Source organism: Neovison vison, chromosome 6, assembly GCF_020171115.1.
Source record: "Neovison vison isolate M4711 chromosome 6, ASM_NN_V1, whole genome shotgun sequence".
In the NCBI taxonomy this organism is placed as follows: Eukaryota; Metazoa; Chordata; class Mammalia; order Carnivora; family Mustelidae; genus Neogale; species Neogale vison.
Window position 1 is genome coordinate 164,713,501 of NC_058096.1, and position 15,941 is coordinate 164,729,441.

At 39.8% G+C, this 15,941-nt stretch overlaps 1 protein-coding gene across 2 annotated transcripts in view; it reads right to left on the minus strand.

Annotated features, from left to right (window-relative positions):
- The window catches only part of TXNRD3 (thioredoxin reductase 3), a 90,434-nt gene that overhangs the window by 39,709 nt on the left and 34,784 nt on the right, over positions 1-15,941 (minus strand). For both annotated transcript variants that reach the window (XR_006385088.1, XM_044252866.1), the window contains exons 10-12: positions 15,612-15,704; positions 3,118-3,194; positions 2,381-2,537 (exon numbers count right to left, since the gene is read on the minus strand). Coding sequence is in view for 1 of the 2 variants with exons in the window: in XM_044252866.1 (XP_044108801.1) it covers positions 2,381-2,537; positions 3,118-3,194; positions 15,612-15,704 (327 nt within the window). In the remaining variant the exon portion in view is untranslated. The remainder of the gene's footprint in view (positions 1-2,380; positions 2,538-3,117; positions 3,195-15,611; positions 15,705-15,941) is intronic.

Here is a 15,941-nt window from a genome sequence, read left to right on the forward strand (position 1 = left end):
AAGTAAGAATAATCAACAGAAAATTCCTCAATCTTTCTTTCTTTCCTCTAAAACACTTTCTCCGCATCTTCAGCCATCTCCTCCACCTAAACTTGACTTCATCTTGCCCTCCTTGTTGCCTTCCTTCTAGTCCTCGTACCTTTTAAGTTCTTTCTTTCTTCACACTAAACACACAGCTGCGTCTTCAGATCTCTCCACCCCACGGCTGCCTTGATTAACTTCTTAAAGCATTTGGCAACTAATCCCCTTCTATACACCCTGAGATGCTAACTTCATTACCACACTGTATGTTCGGCATCCCGGGTCCCACCTACTGATGCCCACAGAGCTGTGTCCTTGTTGCCCTCTCCAGCAATGCCTCCCTCTATGTTCCAGGTCTTCCCTCATGACCTCGCAAGGCACCTGGCATGACACAACAAGCAGAGTGGAGCAACCTTTATTAAGAAGACATACTCAAAAGATTTCGCCTGACCCTAATCATGTTAAACAATCAAAGAAACCCAGAACATGAGATATTGCACAAGGAAAGTAGTCTGGACTCATCAAAAATCAAAGTCATGAAAAATAAAACAACCAGGAAAGTAAACACACACACACACACACATACACACACCAAAAAAACAAAAAACAAGCAGGAAAGTAAAGTCAGGGGAACCATTGCAGGTTAAAAGAGACTTAAGAGTCGGAAGAGCTAAATATACCACATGAATCAACACATCCAGCTATATATGCTTAATGGAAATCTGAACAGTATCACATTTTTGTTCAGTTTCTCAGATAGAATGATGAAACTGGTTATGGAAGAAGATGCTTGTTATCAGGGGATGCATGCTGAAGTATATAGGGGCCAAAGTTGCTGACATCTGCCAATTACCTAAAAAGCTCTGGAATGGGAGATGGAGAGAAGGGAGTTGGGGGAAATCGGAGGGGGAGACAACCCATGAGAGACTGTGGACTCTGAGAAACAAACTGAGTGTTTTGGAGGGGAGGGGAGTGGGGGGTTGGGTAAACCTGGTGGTGGGTATTAAGGAGGGCACGTTATTGCATGGAGCACTAGGTGTGGTGCATAAACAATGAATTTTGGAACACTGAAAATAAATAAATTTTTTTAAAAAGGCTCTGGAAATAAAATACACACATTGTACACCTAAATATTCTGAAAAAGAGAGAGATCCAAATGGCAAAATATTAATAACTGGGGAATGTGGAAGAAAGGGTAATATAGGTGATTATTACTATTCTTCCTGTGGTTTGACACCTTTCCAAATAGAAAGATGGAGGAAATAAAGGTCCTCAAGAGTTCCCACTGCATAGAGAAGGCCATTCCAATCTTTATGTGGTTGGCATGAGAGATTTTTTTTTAGTATTTTAAAAAAAATAGCTTATTTATTTATTTGATAGAGAGAGAGAGAGAGCACAAGTAGGCAGAGAGGCAGGTGTGGGGAGGGGAAGCAGGCTCCCTGCTGAGCAGAGAGCCCAATGCAGGGCTTGATCCCAGGATCCTGAGATCATGACCTGAGCCAAAGGCAGAGGCTTAACCCACTGAGCCACCCAGGCACCCCCAGCATGAGAGATTTTTGATGAGCTGGCACCAAATAAATTTTCTAGCCTTATTCCCAGTTGTATGCCTCTATTCCCAAGTGCTCTGCCCACACACACTCCAAATGCTCCAAGTATTATGGAAGGGACAATTCTTTGTCCCTTAGGACAAAACATTTAGCATTCCTCACCCCCACCCAGGCCCTTCATCCACCAATATTTCCACACGTTCACATGCTCTCGTGGAGGAGAGCACAGCAGAACTCTAACAGACTGCTCACAGTCCTGCTGAGAGTCATGTTTGCAAATACATATCTACTTACCAGAAAAGCTCTGTGCTTTGCTTCCTTGGTTTTGAATTATTCATCCCACAAAGCCTGTCCCACATCTTTGGCTGAAGACAACAAAAGGTGCAGGAGATAGTAGAAATCATCACCTTCACACTTGGCAGAGGTGAAACTGAGGCATGGAGATTTGAAACAACTTGACCAGGTTCACACACCAGCAGGCACTGAAGCCAGGGCCAGCGATCGCCCATCTCGGATCCCTTTACCAGTCCAATAAGTTACAACTAACTGCCCCTTGTCTTGCATTACTCATGATCCTCCACTCTCCTGGGAAGCCCTTTGGCACTAGAACCATGCCAATCCCCTGTATGTCACCTAGCATGACATCCTGCACACAGCAGACACTCAAATGATAATTGTTAAAAATTGTTACTAAATACTTATTTATCTGTGATGAACTCTTTCCTTGCAAAACAAGTGCACAAGTGATGTTTGTACTGATTTTTCTAATCACAATTTTTATCTAGATATCATCTCAAAAGTAGGAACCTCACCTTTTCCAAAGAGCCAGCAAAAAGTCTGCGAGCCAGCAGCTTGCCTGCCTGTATAGCAATGGGTGTGAGCTCAAGTTTACCCTCCAGAATATCCCCAACAGCATAAACATAGGGTACATTGGTCTGTTCCACGTCGTTTACTGGAATTTTGCCACTCCTATTGGATTTTGGAAAGGAAACAAATACATTATGATTCATTCTGTACTTCTGGATGACTAACACTAACTTTTCCAAGAGAAAATGACTAAACACATAGAACAAAGACCTCCCTCTAAGAAGAAAGGCTCCTCAGGTTATCAATCTCTATAAGATCAATGGCTTGAATCATAAGGGTTTCTGTAGCTCCAAAAAAACCACCTGAAACCATACACATTTTTTGGATGCCAAGTATAGCTCCTGATTTCCCCCAGAGTTGCACTAGAGTTTTGAAATTTTTCTCCTTGCTTGACCAACAACATAAAAATTAATTCTAAATCAAACAGTGGGTTAAGAAATTTCCACAATTTATTTTTTAAAATTACTGTTTAATGTATCAGTTATTTAAGGTACACACTAAAGAGTTACTGATTCATTAATAAAAAAAACTAATTAATACAGAGCTGGCACAGCACTTGCTGTGAAATACTCAGAGCATTAAAATTTTGCATCTTAGTAATTAAATGAGAATTTCCAAGAGGTAATCTGTAGAAACATTTTGCTTTGTGTAGCAACAGTGCAATGATCCCACATGTACTTACTTTTCATTGACTTTGACACCAATCTTCTCCAAGCCTATTTTCCTTGTACAGGAGGCACGACCAATGGCTAACAAAACCTATATTAAGAGTGAGATCCAAAACAGAAATTGGTCAATGTTGGGAATGAAAGGAACATCACTACAAATCCTTCAGACATAAAAAGGACAATAACAGAACACTATGAATACCCTATGCCAATAAAGGTGACAGCTTAGATGAAACATCCTTTGAAGACAGTTTACCAAGTCACACACATGCAAATCTAAAATAACTCTATGTTATATCCTAAATTATGTCCCCGCACCAAATTCACATGTTAAAGTCCTAAGTTCCAATGCCTCAGAATGTAATGTATTTGGAGACAGGGCCATTAAAGAAGTAATTAAGGTTAAAATGAGGCCATTGGGGGAGGCCTTTATATGATTGATGTCCTTTATAAAAAGAGGCAATTAGGACACAGATGACACAGACTGAGGGGCAACCACATGAGGACCCAAGAAGAAGGTGCCATCTGTAAGCCAAGGAAAGGCCTCAGAAGAAACTAAACCTGCTGACACCATGATCTGACTTCCAGCCTCCAGAACTGTAAGAAACTAAATTTCTGTTTAGACACTCAGTCTGTGGTGTTTTTTTATGGCAATCCTAGCAGAGGAACATATCCTATACTCATTGCAGAAACTGAATCCACAAATTGCAAACTGTCCATAAATTAACTCAAGACCCAAATGACTTTACTGGTAAAGTCTATCAAAACTTAAGTAAGAAATACTAATATTGGGATACAAACTCTTCCAGAAAAAAGAGGAGGGAACACTTCCCAACTCTTTTTTGTGAGACCAGCATAAACAACTGACACAAAAATCAAAAAGGATATTAAAATAAAATTATAAGCCCATAGTCCTCATGAACACAGATGCAGAATACTTTATAAAATGTTAGCTAGAAAACGAAATATAGCAATATGTAAAAAGGATAATTGATCATGACCAACTGAGGTTTGTCCCCAAAATACAAATTTGGTTCAACATAAAAAAATCAATCAGTGTGATTAATCATATTAACCAAATAATGGAGAAAACAACTTAATCATCACATGATAGATATGGGAAAAGAATTTGATAAAATTTAACACCATTTGAGGATTTAATATAGTCAGTCCTCAGAAGATTAAGAATAAAAGAAAACTTCCCCAATCTGTGAAAAGGCACTTTATTAAAAAAAAAAATCTACAGCTTACATCCTAGCAATGATGAAAGTCTGAATGCTTCACCTCTCAGGTGGAAGCAAGATGAGGATGCCCACTCTCAAGCAATTTCTATTCGACGTTGTATTGGAGGACTTAACCAGTGTAACAGGCAAGAGGAAGAAATAAAAGGCAGGCTAATTTTAAAGAAAGAACAAATCTGGCTGTATATGCAGATGTTAACCCCAAGAATCTACAATAAGGACAACATACAAAAATCATTTATATTTCTATATACTACCAACTAAACAGTGAAAATTTAAAAATTTAAAATACCATTTTATAATACCTTAAAAACATGAAATATGTGGAGACAAATTTAGCAAAATACATGAGAGACCTCTAGAGCAAAATGATAAAATACTGCAAGAAAAACATAGATAAACAAAAAGATCTATGAAGTTCATACACCAGAAAACTCAATATTGTTAAGATGCTCATTTCTTCAAGAGTCGGATGCTTATGGTGCAGCCACTCTGGAAAACAGTATGGACGTTCCTCAAAAAATTGAAAATAGAACTACCCTACCACCCAGCAATTGCACTACTTGGTATTTACCCTAAAGATACAAATGTAGTGATCCAAAGGGACACCTGCACCGGAATGTTTATAGCAGCAATGTCCACATTAGCAAGACTATGAAAAGAACCTAGATGTCCATCAACAGATGAATGGAGAAAGAAGATGTGGTGTATATCTACAATGGAATACTATGCAGCCATCAAAAAGTGAAATCTTGCCATTTGCAATGATGTGGATGGAACTGAAGGGTATTATACTAAGCGAGATAAGTCAATCAGAGAAAGACAATTATCATGTGATCTCTCTGATATGAGGAATTTGAGAGGCAGGTTGGGGACTCGTGGTGGGAAGGGAGGGAAAAAACAAACAAGATGGAACCGGGGAAGGAGACAAACTATAAGAGACTCTTAATCTCAGGAAACAAACTGAAGGCTTCTGGGCATGGGGGAGGGGTAGGGTGGTTGGGTGATGGACATTGGGGAGAGAATGTGCTATGGTGAGTGCTGTGAATTGTGTAAGACTGATGATGCACAGACCTGTATCCCTGAAACAAATAATACATTACATGTTAATAAAAATAAAAATAAAAAAAATTCAGCCGCGTAACCAACTGAGCCACCCAGGCACCCCCTAACTTGAAAATTCTTAAGTTTATTTACCATTACTTTAGAACAATACTCTCAATAGCCAGTTCCTAAATATATAATAGCTACTCATGAAAATGCATTTTAAATAACTCCAGATGCGGGCGCCTGGGTGGCTCAGTGGGTTGGGCCTCTGCCTTCCGCTTGGGTCATGATCTCAAGCTCCTGGAATCAAGTCCCGCATTGGGCTCCCTGCTCGGTGGGAGGCCTGCTCCCTCCTCTCTCTCTGCCTGCCTCTCTGCCTACTTGTGATCTCTCTCTGTCAAATAAATAAATAAAATCTTAAATAAATAAATAAATAAAAGAAAAAAAAATGCTCATTTCTTCCAAACTGGTCTATATAATCAATACAATTCCAATCAAAATCCCAGCCGGACTTTTTCTGGTAGAAATCAACAAGCTGCTTTTTAAAAGTTATATGACTTATTTCACTCAGCATAATCTCTTCCAGTCCCGTCCATGTTGCTAGAGTCCATTATCATATGGTTTCACTTATTTGTGGAGCATAACAAATAGCATGGAGGACAAGGGGCGTTAGAGAGGAGTAGGGAATTTGGGTAAATTGGAAGGGGAGGTGAACCATGAGAGACTATGGACTCTGAAAAACAGTCTGAGGGGTTTGAAGTGGCGGGGTGGTGGGAGGTTGGGGTACCAGGTGGTGGGTATTATAGAGGGCACAGCTTGCATGGAGCACTGGGTGTGGTGAAAAAATAATGAATAATGTTTTTCTGAAAATAAATAAATTGGAAAAAAAATGTAAAGATGAAAAAAAAAAGATGTATTACAGAACTGAACATAAAAAATAAAACTACAAAGCTTCAAGAAGAAAATATAAGATAAGAGCTTCATGACCTTTGGGTAAAAAGATTCCTTAGAGCACACAGAAAGCATTAACCATAAATCAAAAAATTGATAAACTCAACTTCACAGAAATTTTAAAACTACTGCTCATCAAAAGATACCATAAAAAATGAATAGGGAAGTCACAAATGGGAAGAAAATACTCACAATTTATTATCTACCTGAAAATGGAAGGTATTCAAGATACATACAAAACTTCAATTCAAGAATAAAAATTAAAATAACTGAACAAAAATGGACCAAACATTTAAACAGAGACTTCATAATGGAAAATATAATAAATGGCCAGTAAACACATGATAAGTTGCTCAACATCATTAGTCATCAGGAAGGCGCAGATTAGAACCATAATAAGAGACCACTACACATGCACAAAACTGGCTAAAATGAAAAATCTGGACAAGCCCAAAGTTGACCACATGGGATAACCCAAAATCCCAAGTCAGCTCATGGAAATATAAAGTCATTCATTCATTCAGAAGCTGTTTGGCAGTTTCTCAAAAAGCTAAACACAAACTATCCTATGACCATTTAATTTCATTCCTAGGTATTTACCTATAAGAAATGAACACACAGGTCTACAAGGGCTTATGCAAGAAGACTTCATAGCAGTTTAAGTCACAATAGCCCAAACTACAAACAGCCTAGGTGTCCATCCACAGGAAAATGAACAAACTGTGACATACCCATACAAACTTACAGTCATATAATTCATACAATAAGAACTAACTACAGACACACAACATGGATGAAATACGAAGAGTACATATCAAATAGTTCTATTCCTATGACACCTAGAATAGGCAAAACCAGTCTATGGTGACAGAATCAGAATAGGGTTGTTTGGGTCAGGGAGTGGGAAGGGATTTGGGAGAGCTTTCTGAACTCACAGAAATATTCTGTTACCGTCACATAAGTATGGATGATATAAACATGTACATTTGTCAAAACTGACTGAAATGTACATCTAGGAAATGTGCATTTCACTACATGTAATTTACACATTATCAAAGTAAACAATTTAAAATTCCAATACTGTGAATAACTTTATACCAATACATTTAAGAACTTAGATGAAATAAACTAATTCCTAGAAATTTAACTAATCTAAATTACCTCAGAAAAAAATGGCCTTAAAAGTCCTATGGCTGTTAAAGAAATTCAATCAGTGGTCAAATACATATATCTAGGCGGGACAAGATGGCGGGGTACTAGGAAGAGGCGTCTTTTCAGCTGGTACCCCAAAGTGAGCTGATTACCTACCAAAGAACTCTGATCACCCATGAAATCAGCCTGAGATCAGAATTATACACGTCTGGATCACTACAGGGGCAGAAGACGCCAGTGAGCAGGTAAAGCGGAATGGGAACTGCAGACTGATATCGGAAGATAAACAAAAGGGGGAGGGAGCCACCAGAGGCGACCGGTGCGAAAGTAATACCCCGATACGAGCGAGAGTGCCCTGCGTCTGGGGACCAGCATTAACTCGGAGACTGGTTGAAAGCACTCCAAAAGAGCAAAGGATCGCGGGGGCAAATTGTGGGAATCGGGGCGGCTAGGGACAGGGGCTTAAGTCCCCGGTCCCAGACGGCCTCCCCGGCGCAGAGGCAGAGAGAGTGCGGGCGGAGAAACTGGCTCCTGGTCCCTAAGCCGCCAGCGCGCCCCAGAGCCCGGGGGTTCCGGCTCCTGTGAGGGGATGGGAGCTGCGCCGGTCTGCAGAACGCGCGCTAGCCCTACCACAAAGCTTGAGATGCGCGTGCACATCGCTCCAGCTCTCCAGGGTTTCTAAGGCCCGGGGGCGCTTCTTGACCTGGGCCATTGTTTCAAAGTCTAAGCCGCGCGCGCACGAAACTCTTCCCCCGACAGAGGCGCGCAAAAGCCCAGCCTGCGGCTTACGGACCAGCGCCCCGTTCTCAGTGCCCCAGACGCGCACCCAACCCACAGCCGCCTCTGAAAAGAGGTGCGCGCAAGCCGGGCACTCCCAGCACGGGCCAGCGGCAAAACCTCAGTGTGCGATCGCTGCTTGGAACCTCTCTGGCGGTCAGGAGCTCCCAGACAGCCGCCACTGCCTTGGCTTTGGGGACGAGCAAAAGATCCTGCGCCCCCAGGGTCTTTAACTTGGAACCTGCACTGCCAGCGTCCAAGGGGGAATTTATTCAGCTTCTGCACCCAGACTGAGGCTTCTCTCTGAGACGGAGATCAGGAAGTGTTCCAGGGTGCACCTTGACTGCACCAGAGTTGATACATCCAGCTACATCTATTCAGTCTTCTCCCACCAAAATGACTAGGAGGAGGAATGCCCAACAGAAGAAAAATACAGAGGAAGGACCTTCCGCAATAGAGCTAACGGCTATCAACATAGACAATATGTCGGAAAGAGAATTCAGGCTAACAATTATCCAGGCAATAGCTAGGTTGGAGAAAGCCATGGATGACCAAACAGAATTGATTAGAGCCGAACTGAAAGCGACCAGACAGGATGTTCACAATGTTAGGGCGGAGCTTAAAGCTACCAGGGAGGAGGTCCACAATGCTCTCAATGAGTTCCAATCCAATCTAAACTCTCTCAAAGCTAGGGTAACTGAGACAGAAGATAGAATTAGTGATCTGGAAGACAAAGAGATAGAGAGAAAGGATCAGGAGGAAGCCTGGAACAAACAGCTTAGATCCCACGAAAGCAGAATCAGGGAAATAAATGATGCCATGAAGCGTTCCAACGTCAGAATTATTGGAATTCCTGAAGGGGAGGAGAAAGAAAGAAGTCTAGAAGATGTCGTGGAACAAGTCCTTCATGAAAACTTTCCGAATCTCGCGAATGAAACCAGCGTTCATGTACTAGAGGCTGAACGGTCTCCACCCAAGATTATACACTCCAAAAAAACATCACGACACCTGATAGTCAAATTGAGAAATTATAATTGTAGGTATAATCTCTTGAAAGCCGCCAGGGCAAAGAGGCTCCTTACTTACAGAGGGAAGCCCATCAGAATAACGTCAGACCTGTCCACAGAGACCTGGCAAGCCAGAAGAGACTGGCAAGATATATTCAGGGCACTAAATGAGAAGAACATGCAGCCAAGAATACTTTATCCAGCAAGACTGACATTCAAAATGGATGGAGAGATAAAGAGTTTCCAAGACCGGCAAGACTTAAAAGACTATGCAACCACCAAGCCGATACTGCAGGAAATATTAAGGGGGGTTCTATAAAAGAGGAAAAATCCCAAAAATAGCATTGAACAGAAATATAGAGACAGTCTACAGAAAGAAAGACTTCAAAGGTAACTCGATGTCAATAAAAACGTATCTATCAATAATCACTCTCAATGTGAATGGCCTAAATGCACCCATAAAACGGCACAGGGTTGCAGATTGGATAAAACGACAGGACCCATCCATATGCTGTCTACAAGAGACCCATTTTGAACCTAAAGATACACGCAGACTGAAAGTGAAGGGGTGGAGAAACATCTTTCATGCCAATGGGACTCAAAAGAAGGCTGGGGTAGCGATTCTCATATCAGATAAATTAGACTTCAAACTAAAGACTGTAGTCAGAGATACAGAAGGACACTACATAATCCTTAAAGGGACTATCCACCAAGATGATCTAACAATTGTAAATATCTATGCTCCCAATATGGGAGCAGCCAATTACTTAAGAAAACTGTTAATCAAGATAAAGAGTCATATTGATATGAATACACTAATCGTAGGAGATCTTAACACGCCTCTTTCAGAATTAGACAGATCATTGAAGCAGAAAATCAATAAAGAAACAAGAGCATTGAATGACACATTGGACCAGATGGACCTCATAGATATATACAGAACATTCCACCCTAAAACAGCAGAATACTCATTCTTCTCAAGTGCACACGGAACCTTCTCCAGAATAGACTACATACTGGGTCACAAATCAGGACTCAGCCGATACCAAAAGACTGAGATTATTCCCTGCATATTCTCAGATCACAATGCTTTGAAACTGGAGCTCAATCACAAGGAAAAGTCCCGAAGGAACTCAAACACCTGTAAGCTAAAGACCACCTTGCTTAAGAATGTTTGGATCAACCAGGAGATCAAAGAAGAACTGAAACAATTCATGGAAACCAATGAGAATGAAGACACTTCGGTCCAAAACCTATGGGATACAGCAAAGGCGGTCCTAAGGGGAAAATATATAGCCATCCAAGCCTTGCTCAAAAAAATTGAAAAATCCAGAACACACCAGCTGTCTCTACACCTTAAAGAACTGGAGGATCAACAACAAATCAAACCAACTCCACACATAAAAAGGGATATCATCAAGATTAGAGCTGAGATCAATGAGGGAGAAACCAGAGATACAGTAGAACGTATCAATGAAACTAGAAGCTGGTTTTTTGAAAGAATCAATAAGATCGATAAGCCACTGGCTACACTAATCCGAAAGAAAAGAGAGAAAGCCCAAATTCATAAAATTATGAATGAAAAGGGAGAGATCACAACTAATGCCAAGGAAGTAGAAACAATCATCAGAAGTTATTACGAACAGTTATATGCCAATAAGCTTAGCAACCTAGATGAAATGGATGCATTCCTGGAAAAATATAAACTACCAAAATTGAACCAGGAAGAAATCGACAACCTGAATAGACCGATATCTAATAACGAGATTGAAGCAGTGATCAAAAACCTCCCAAAAAACAAGAGCCCAGGACCTGACGGATTCCCTGGGGAATTCTACCAAACCTTCAAAGAAGAAATAACACCTATTCTCCTGAAGCTGTTTCAAAAAATTGAAGCAGAAGGAAAACTTCCAGACTCTTTCTATGAAGCCAGCATTACCCTGATCCCCAAACCAGGCAAGGACCATACCAAAAAGGAGAATTTCAGACCAATATCACTGATGAATATGGATGCTAAGATTCTCAACAAGATCCTAGCCAACAGGATCCAACAGCACATTAAAAAGATTATCCACCATGATCAGGTGGGATTCATCCCTGGGCTACAAGGATGGTTCAACATTGGCAAATCAATCAATGTGATACAACAAATTAATATGAGAAGAGAGAAGAACCACATGGTCCTCTCAATTGATGCAGAAAAAGCATTTGACAAAATCCAACATCCGTTCCTGATTAAAACGCTTCAAAGTATAGGGATAGAGGGAACATTCCTGAACCTCATCAAATCTATCTATGAAAGACCCACAGCAAATATCATCCTCAATGGGAAAAAGCTTGCAGCCTTCCCGTTGAGATCAGGAACAAGACAAGGATGCCCACTTTCACCACTCTTGTTCAACATAGTATTAGAAGTCCTAGCAACAGCAATCAGACAACAGAGAGAAATAAAAGGTATCCAAATTGGTAATGAAGAAGTCAAACTCTCTCTCTTCGCAGATGACATGATTCTTTATATGGAAAACCCAAAAGACTCCACCCCCAAACTACTAGAACTCATACAGCAATTCAGCAGCGTGGCAGGATACAAAGTCAATGTGCAGAAATCAGTGGCTTTCTTATACACTAACAATGAAAATACAGAAAGGGAAATTAGAGAATCGATTCCATTTACTATAGCATCAAGAACCATAAGATACCTGGGAATAAACCTAACTAAAGAGGTAAAGAATCTGTACTTGAGGAACTATAGAACACTCATGAAAGAAATTGAAGAAGACACAAAAAGATGGAAGACCATTCCATGCTCTTGGATCGGAAGAATAAACATTGTTAAAATGTCTATACTGCCTAGAGCAATCTATACTTTTAATGCCATTCCGATCAAAGTTCCACCGGCATTCTTCAAAGAGCTGGAGCAAATAATCCTAAAATTTGTATGGAATCAGAAGAGACCCCGAATCGCTAAGGAAATGTTGAAAAACAAAAATAAAGCTGGCGGCATCACCTTACCTGATTTCAAGCTTTATTACAAAGCTGTGATCACCAAGACAGCATGGTACTGGCATAAAAACAGACACATAGACCAGTGGAACAGAGTAGAGAGCCCTGATATGGACCCTCAAGTCTATGGTCAATTAATCTTCGACAAAACAGGAAAAAATATACAGTGGAAAAAAGACAGTCTCTTCAATAAATGGTGCTGGGAAAACTGGACAGCTATGTGTAGAAGAATGAAACTCGACCATTCTCTTACACCGTAGACAAAGATCAACTCAAAATGGATAAAAGACCTCAATGTGAGACAGGAATCTATCAGAATCTTAGAGGAGAACATAGGCAGTAATCTCTCCGATATCAGCCACAGCAACTTCTTTCAAGATACGTCTCCAAAGGCAAAGGAAACAAAAGCGAAAATAAACTTCTGGGACTTCATCAAAATCAAAAGCTTCTGCACAGCAAAGGAAACAGTCAAAAAAACAAAGAGGCAACCCACGGAATGGGAGAAGATATTTGCAAATGACAGTACAGACAAAAGGTTGATATCCAGGATCTATAATGAACTCCTCAAACTCAACCCACACGAAACAGACAAACACATCAAAAAATGGGCAGAAGATATGAACAGACACTTCTCCAATCAAGACATACAAATGGCTATCAGACACATGAAAAAATGCTCATCATCATTAGCCCTCAGGGAGATTCAAATTAAAACCACATTGAGATATCACCTTACACCAGTTAGAATGGCCAAAATTAACAAAACAGGAAACAACATGTGTTGGAGAGGATGTGGAGAAAGGGGAACCCTCTTACACTGTTGGTGGGAATGCAAGTTGGTGCAGCCTCTTTGGAGAACAGTGTGGAGATTCCTCAAGAAATTAAAAATAGAGCTTCCCTATGACCCTGCAATTGCACTCCTGGGTATTTACCCCAAAGATACAGATGTCGTGAAAAGAAGGGCCATCTGTACCCCAATGTTTATAGCAGCAATGGCCACAGTCGCCAAACTATGGAAAGAACCAAGATGCCCTTCAATGGATGAATGGATAAGGAAGATGTGGTCCATATACACTATGGAATATTATGCCTCCATCAGAAAGGACGAATATCCAACTTTTGTAGCAACATGGACGGGACTGGAAGAGATTATGCTGAGTGAAATCAGTCAAGCAGAGAGAGTCAATTATCATATGGTTTCACTCATTTGTGGAGCATAACAAATAGCATGGAGGACAAGGGGCGTTAGAGAGGAGTAGGGAATTTGGGTAAATTGGAAGGGGAGGTGAACCATGAGAGACTATGGACTCTGAAAAACAGTCTGAGGGGTTTGAAGTGGCGGGGTGGTGGGAGGTTGGGGTACCAGGTGGTGGGTATTATAGAGGGCTCAGCTTGCATGGAGCACTGGGTGTGGTGAAAAAATAATGAATACTGTTTTTCTGAAAATAAATAAATTGGGAAAAAAAATTTAAAAAAATACATATATCTATAGAAAATTCTAGGCCTAGATGGTTACACATCAGTGAATTCTATCAAGCAGATGAAGAACCAATTCTAACATTACAAAAATGCTTCCAGAGAATAAAGAGGTTATACTCCAAACTTCTCTCATGAGCTAAAACAACCTTGATATGCAAATCTGAAAAGTACAATATACGAAAGGAAAATTCTTAGCCAATACAATTCATGAATATTAATGCAAGAATTCTAAAGAACGAAATCCAAGAGTATATAAAAAGAACCATTACCAAGTTGGGTTTATACCAGGAACACAGAGTTGGTTGAACATTAGGAAATCAATGTAATTCAACACATTACCAGATGAAAGAAAAAAATTTTTGATCAACAGCTACAAAAGAAAGACTGTTACAAACAAACATCTACTCGTGAGTTTTAAAAAACAAAAAAGAAATAACCAAACAACCCCTGGAAAACAAAAAAGAAAAGAAATCCTTTAATTTAATTAAGAATATCTAACAAAATCCTGCAGAAAACGTTACTTTTTTTTTTAAAGATTTTTTATTTATTTGACGGAGAGAGAGGAATCACAAGTAGGCAGAGAGAGAGGGAAGGAAGCAGGCTTCCCGCGGAGCAGAGAGCCCGACGTGGGGCTCGATCCCAGGCCCCTGGGATCATGACCCGAGCCGAAAGCAGCGGCTTTAACCCACTGAGCCACCCAGGCGCCCCAAAACATTACTTTTTAATGATGAAACACAGAAGTTTCAATACAGAGAACAAGGCAGAATGCCTACCAATGCCATTTCTTGGAGGTCCCAGCTAGTGTACTTACACACACACAAAAAAAGAAATAAAACGGGAAAGAGCAAAAAGTAGGAAACAAAACTCTTGTTATTTATAAATAGTATGAAGGCATACAAAGAAAACTCAAAATAATCTAAGATAAATTATCAAGTAAGAGTTTAGCAAGATTATGGTATGCTAAATCAAGACACACAAATTGGAAGCATTCCTATACATCAGCAACTATTAAAAAGAATGACATTTTCTCAAAAAAATACCATTCATGACTACATAAAAGTATAGTAAATACCTGAGGATAAATCTAAAAGATGTTCTTGATTTGCATGTAGAGAAATTTGTTAACTTTGTTAGGAGTTATTGAAGACAACCTAAATTAAGAGGCAGATATACCATGTTCATGGAGAGAAGACTAAATATTGCAATAAAAAGTTACCAATTGATTTATATATCCAGTACAATCCTCATAAAACTCTCAACTGGGGTTGATTTATTTTGTTTTCTTATTTTTGACTTTGTTGATCCTCCCCATATTATTTCCTTTTTTTAACTAAAAACAATCACACCTATATCAGTATATAAGACATAAATGTATTATTATTTACCAAAGAAATGTTAACATCCAAATATCAGTTTAAATTAGAACTGTTGCCACCCAATATAGTCCATGGACTATTCACATTGTTTGCAGATTTTATATTGTTTTTGAAAATAAAAAGATCTTTATTATAATTTTTTATTATAAGATACCCAATTTTTATTGAAAATATTAAAATGCCCAAATGTAGAGATGTCTAATGCCCCAGAAATAAGTACTTATAACAGTCAGATATATCTGCTTCCAGATTTTATTCTATGTATAAATTATCCATACACACATATTTTCTTATATTTCTCATGTACACCAAAAACTACCAAATGTCAACAGCTCAACGACCTACCATTTTATTATAGTTTTACAAAGAATCAAAAGGAAAAAAGTTAAGGCTAGTAGAATTTTCCCATAAACTTCATCTGTGCTAATTTATGAGTGTGTTCAACCACTTAACTGCTTATAAACTAAAAACTTACTGTATTATATATTTCTTCAATAGTTTCTGGTCCTTCAGTGGATTTAGCCACTACTTTCAGCTTTCCAGGTGAACCTTTCTCCAACTGCTGAACCTAGTAAGGATAAAAAAATGTAATGATTCTATCTAAAGGTGACAGAAAATAAATGGGTCAGAGGGTGTACACATGTGTGCATGTAGGTTTCTCAACTAAGTAAAGATAGAAAGGGGCGCCTGGGTGGCTCAGTGGATTAAGCCTCTGCCTTCGGCTCAGGTCATGATCTCAGGGTCCTGGGATCAAGTCCCGAATCAGGCTCTCTGCTCGGCAGGGAGCCTGCTTCCCCGTCTCTCT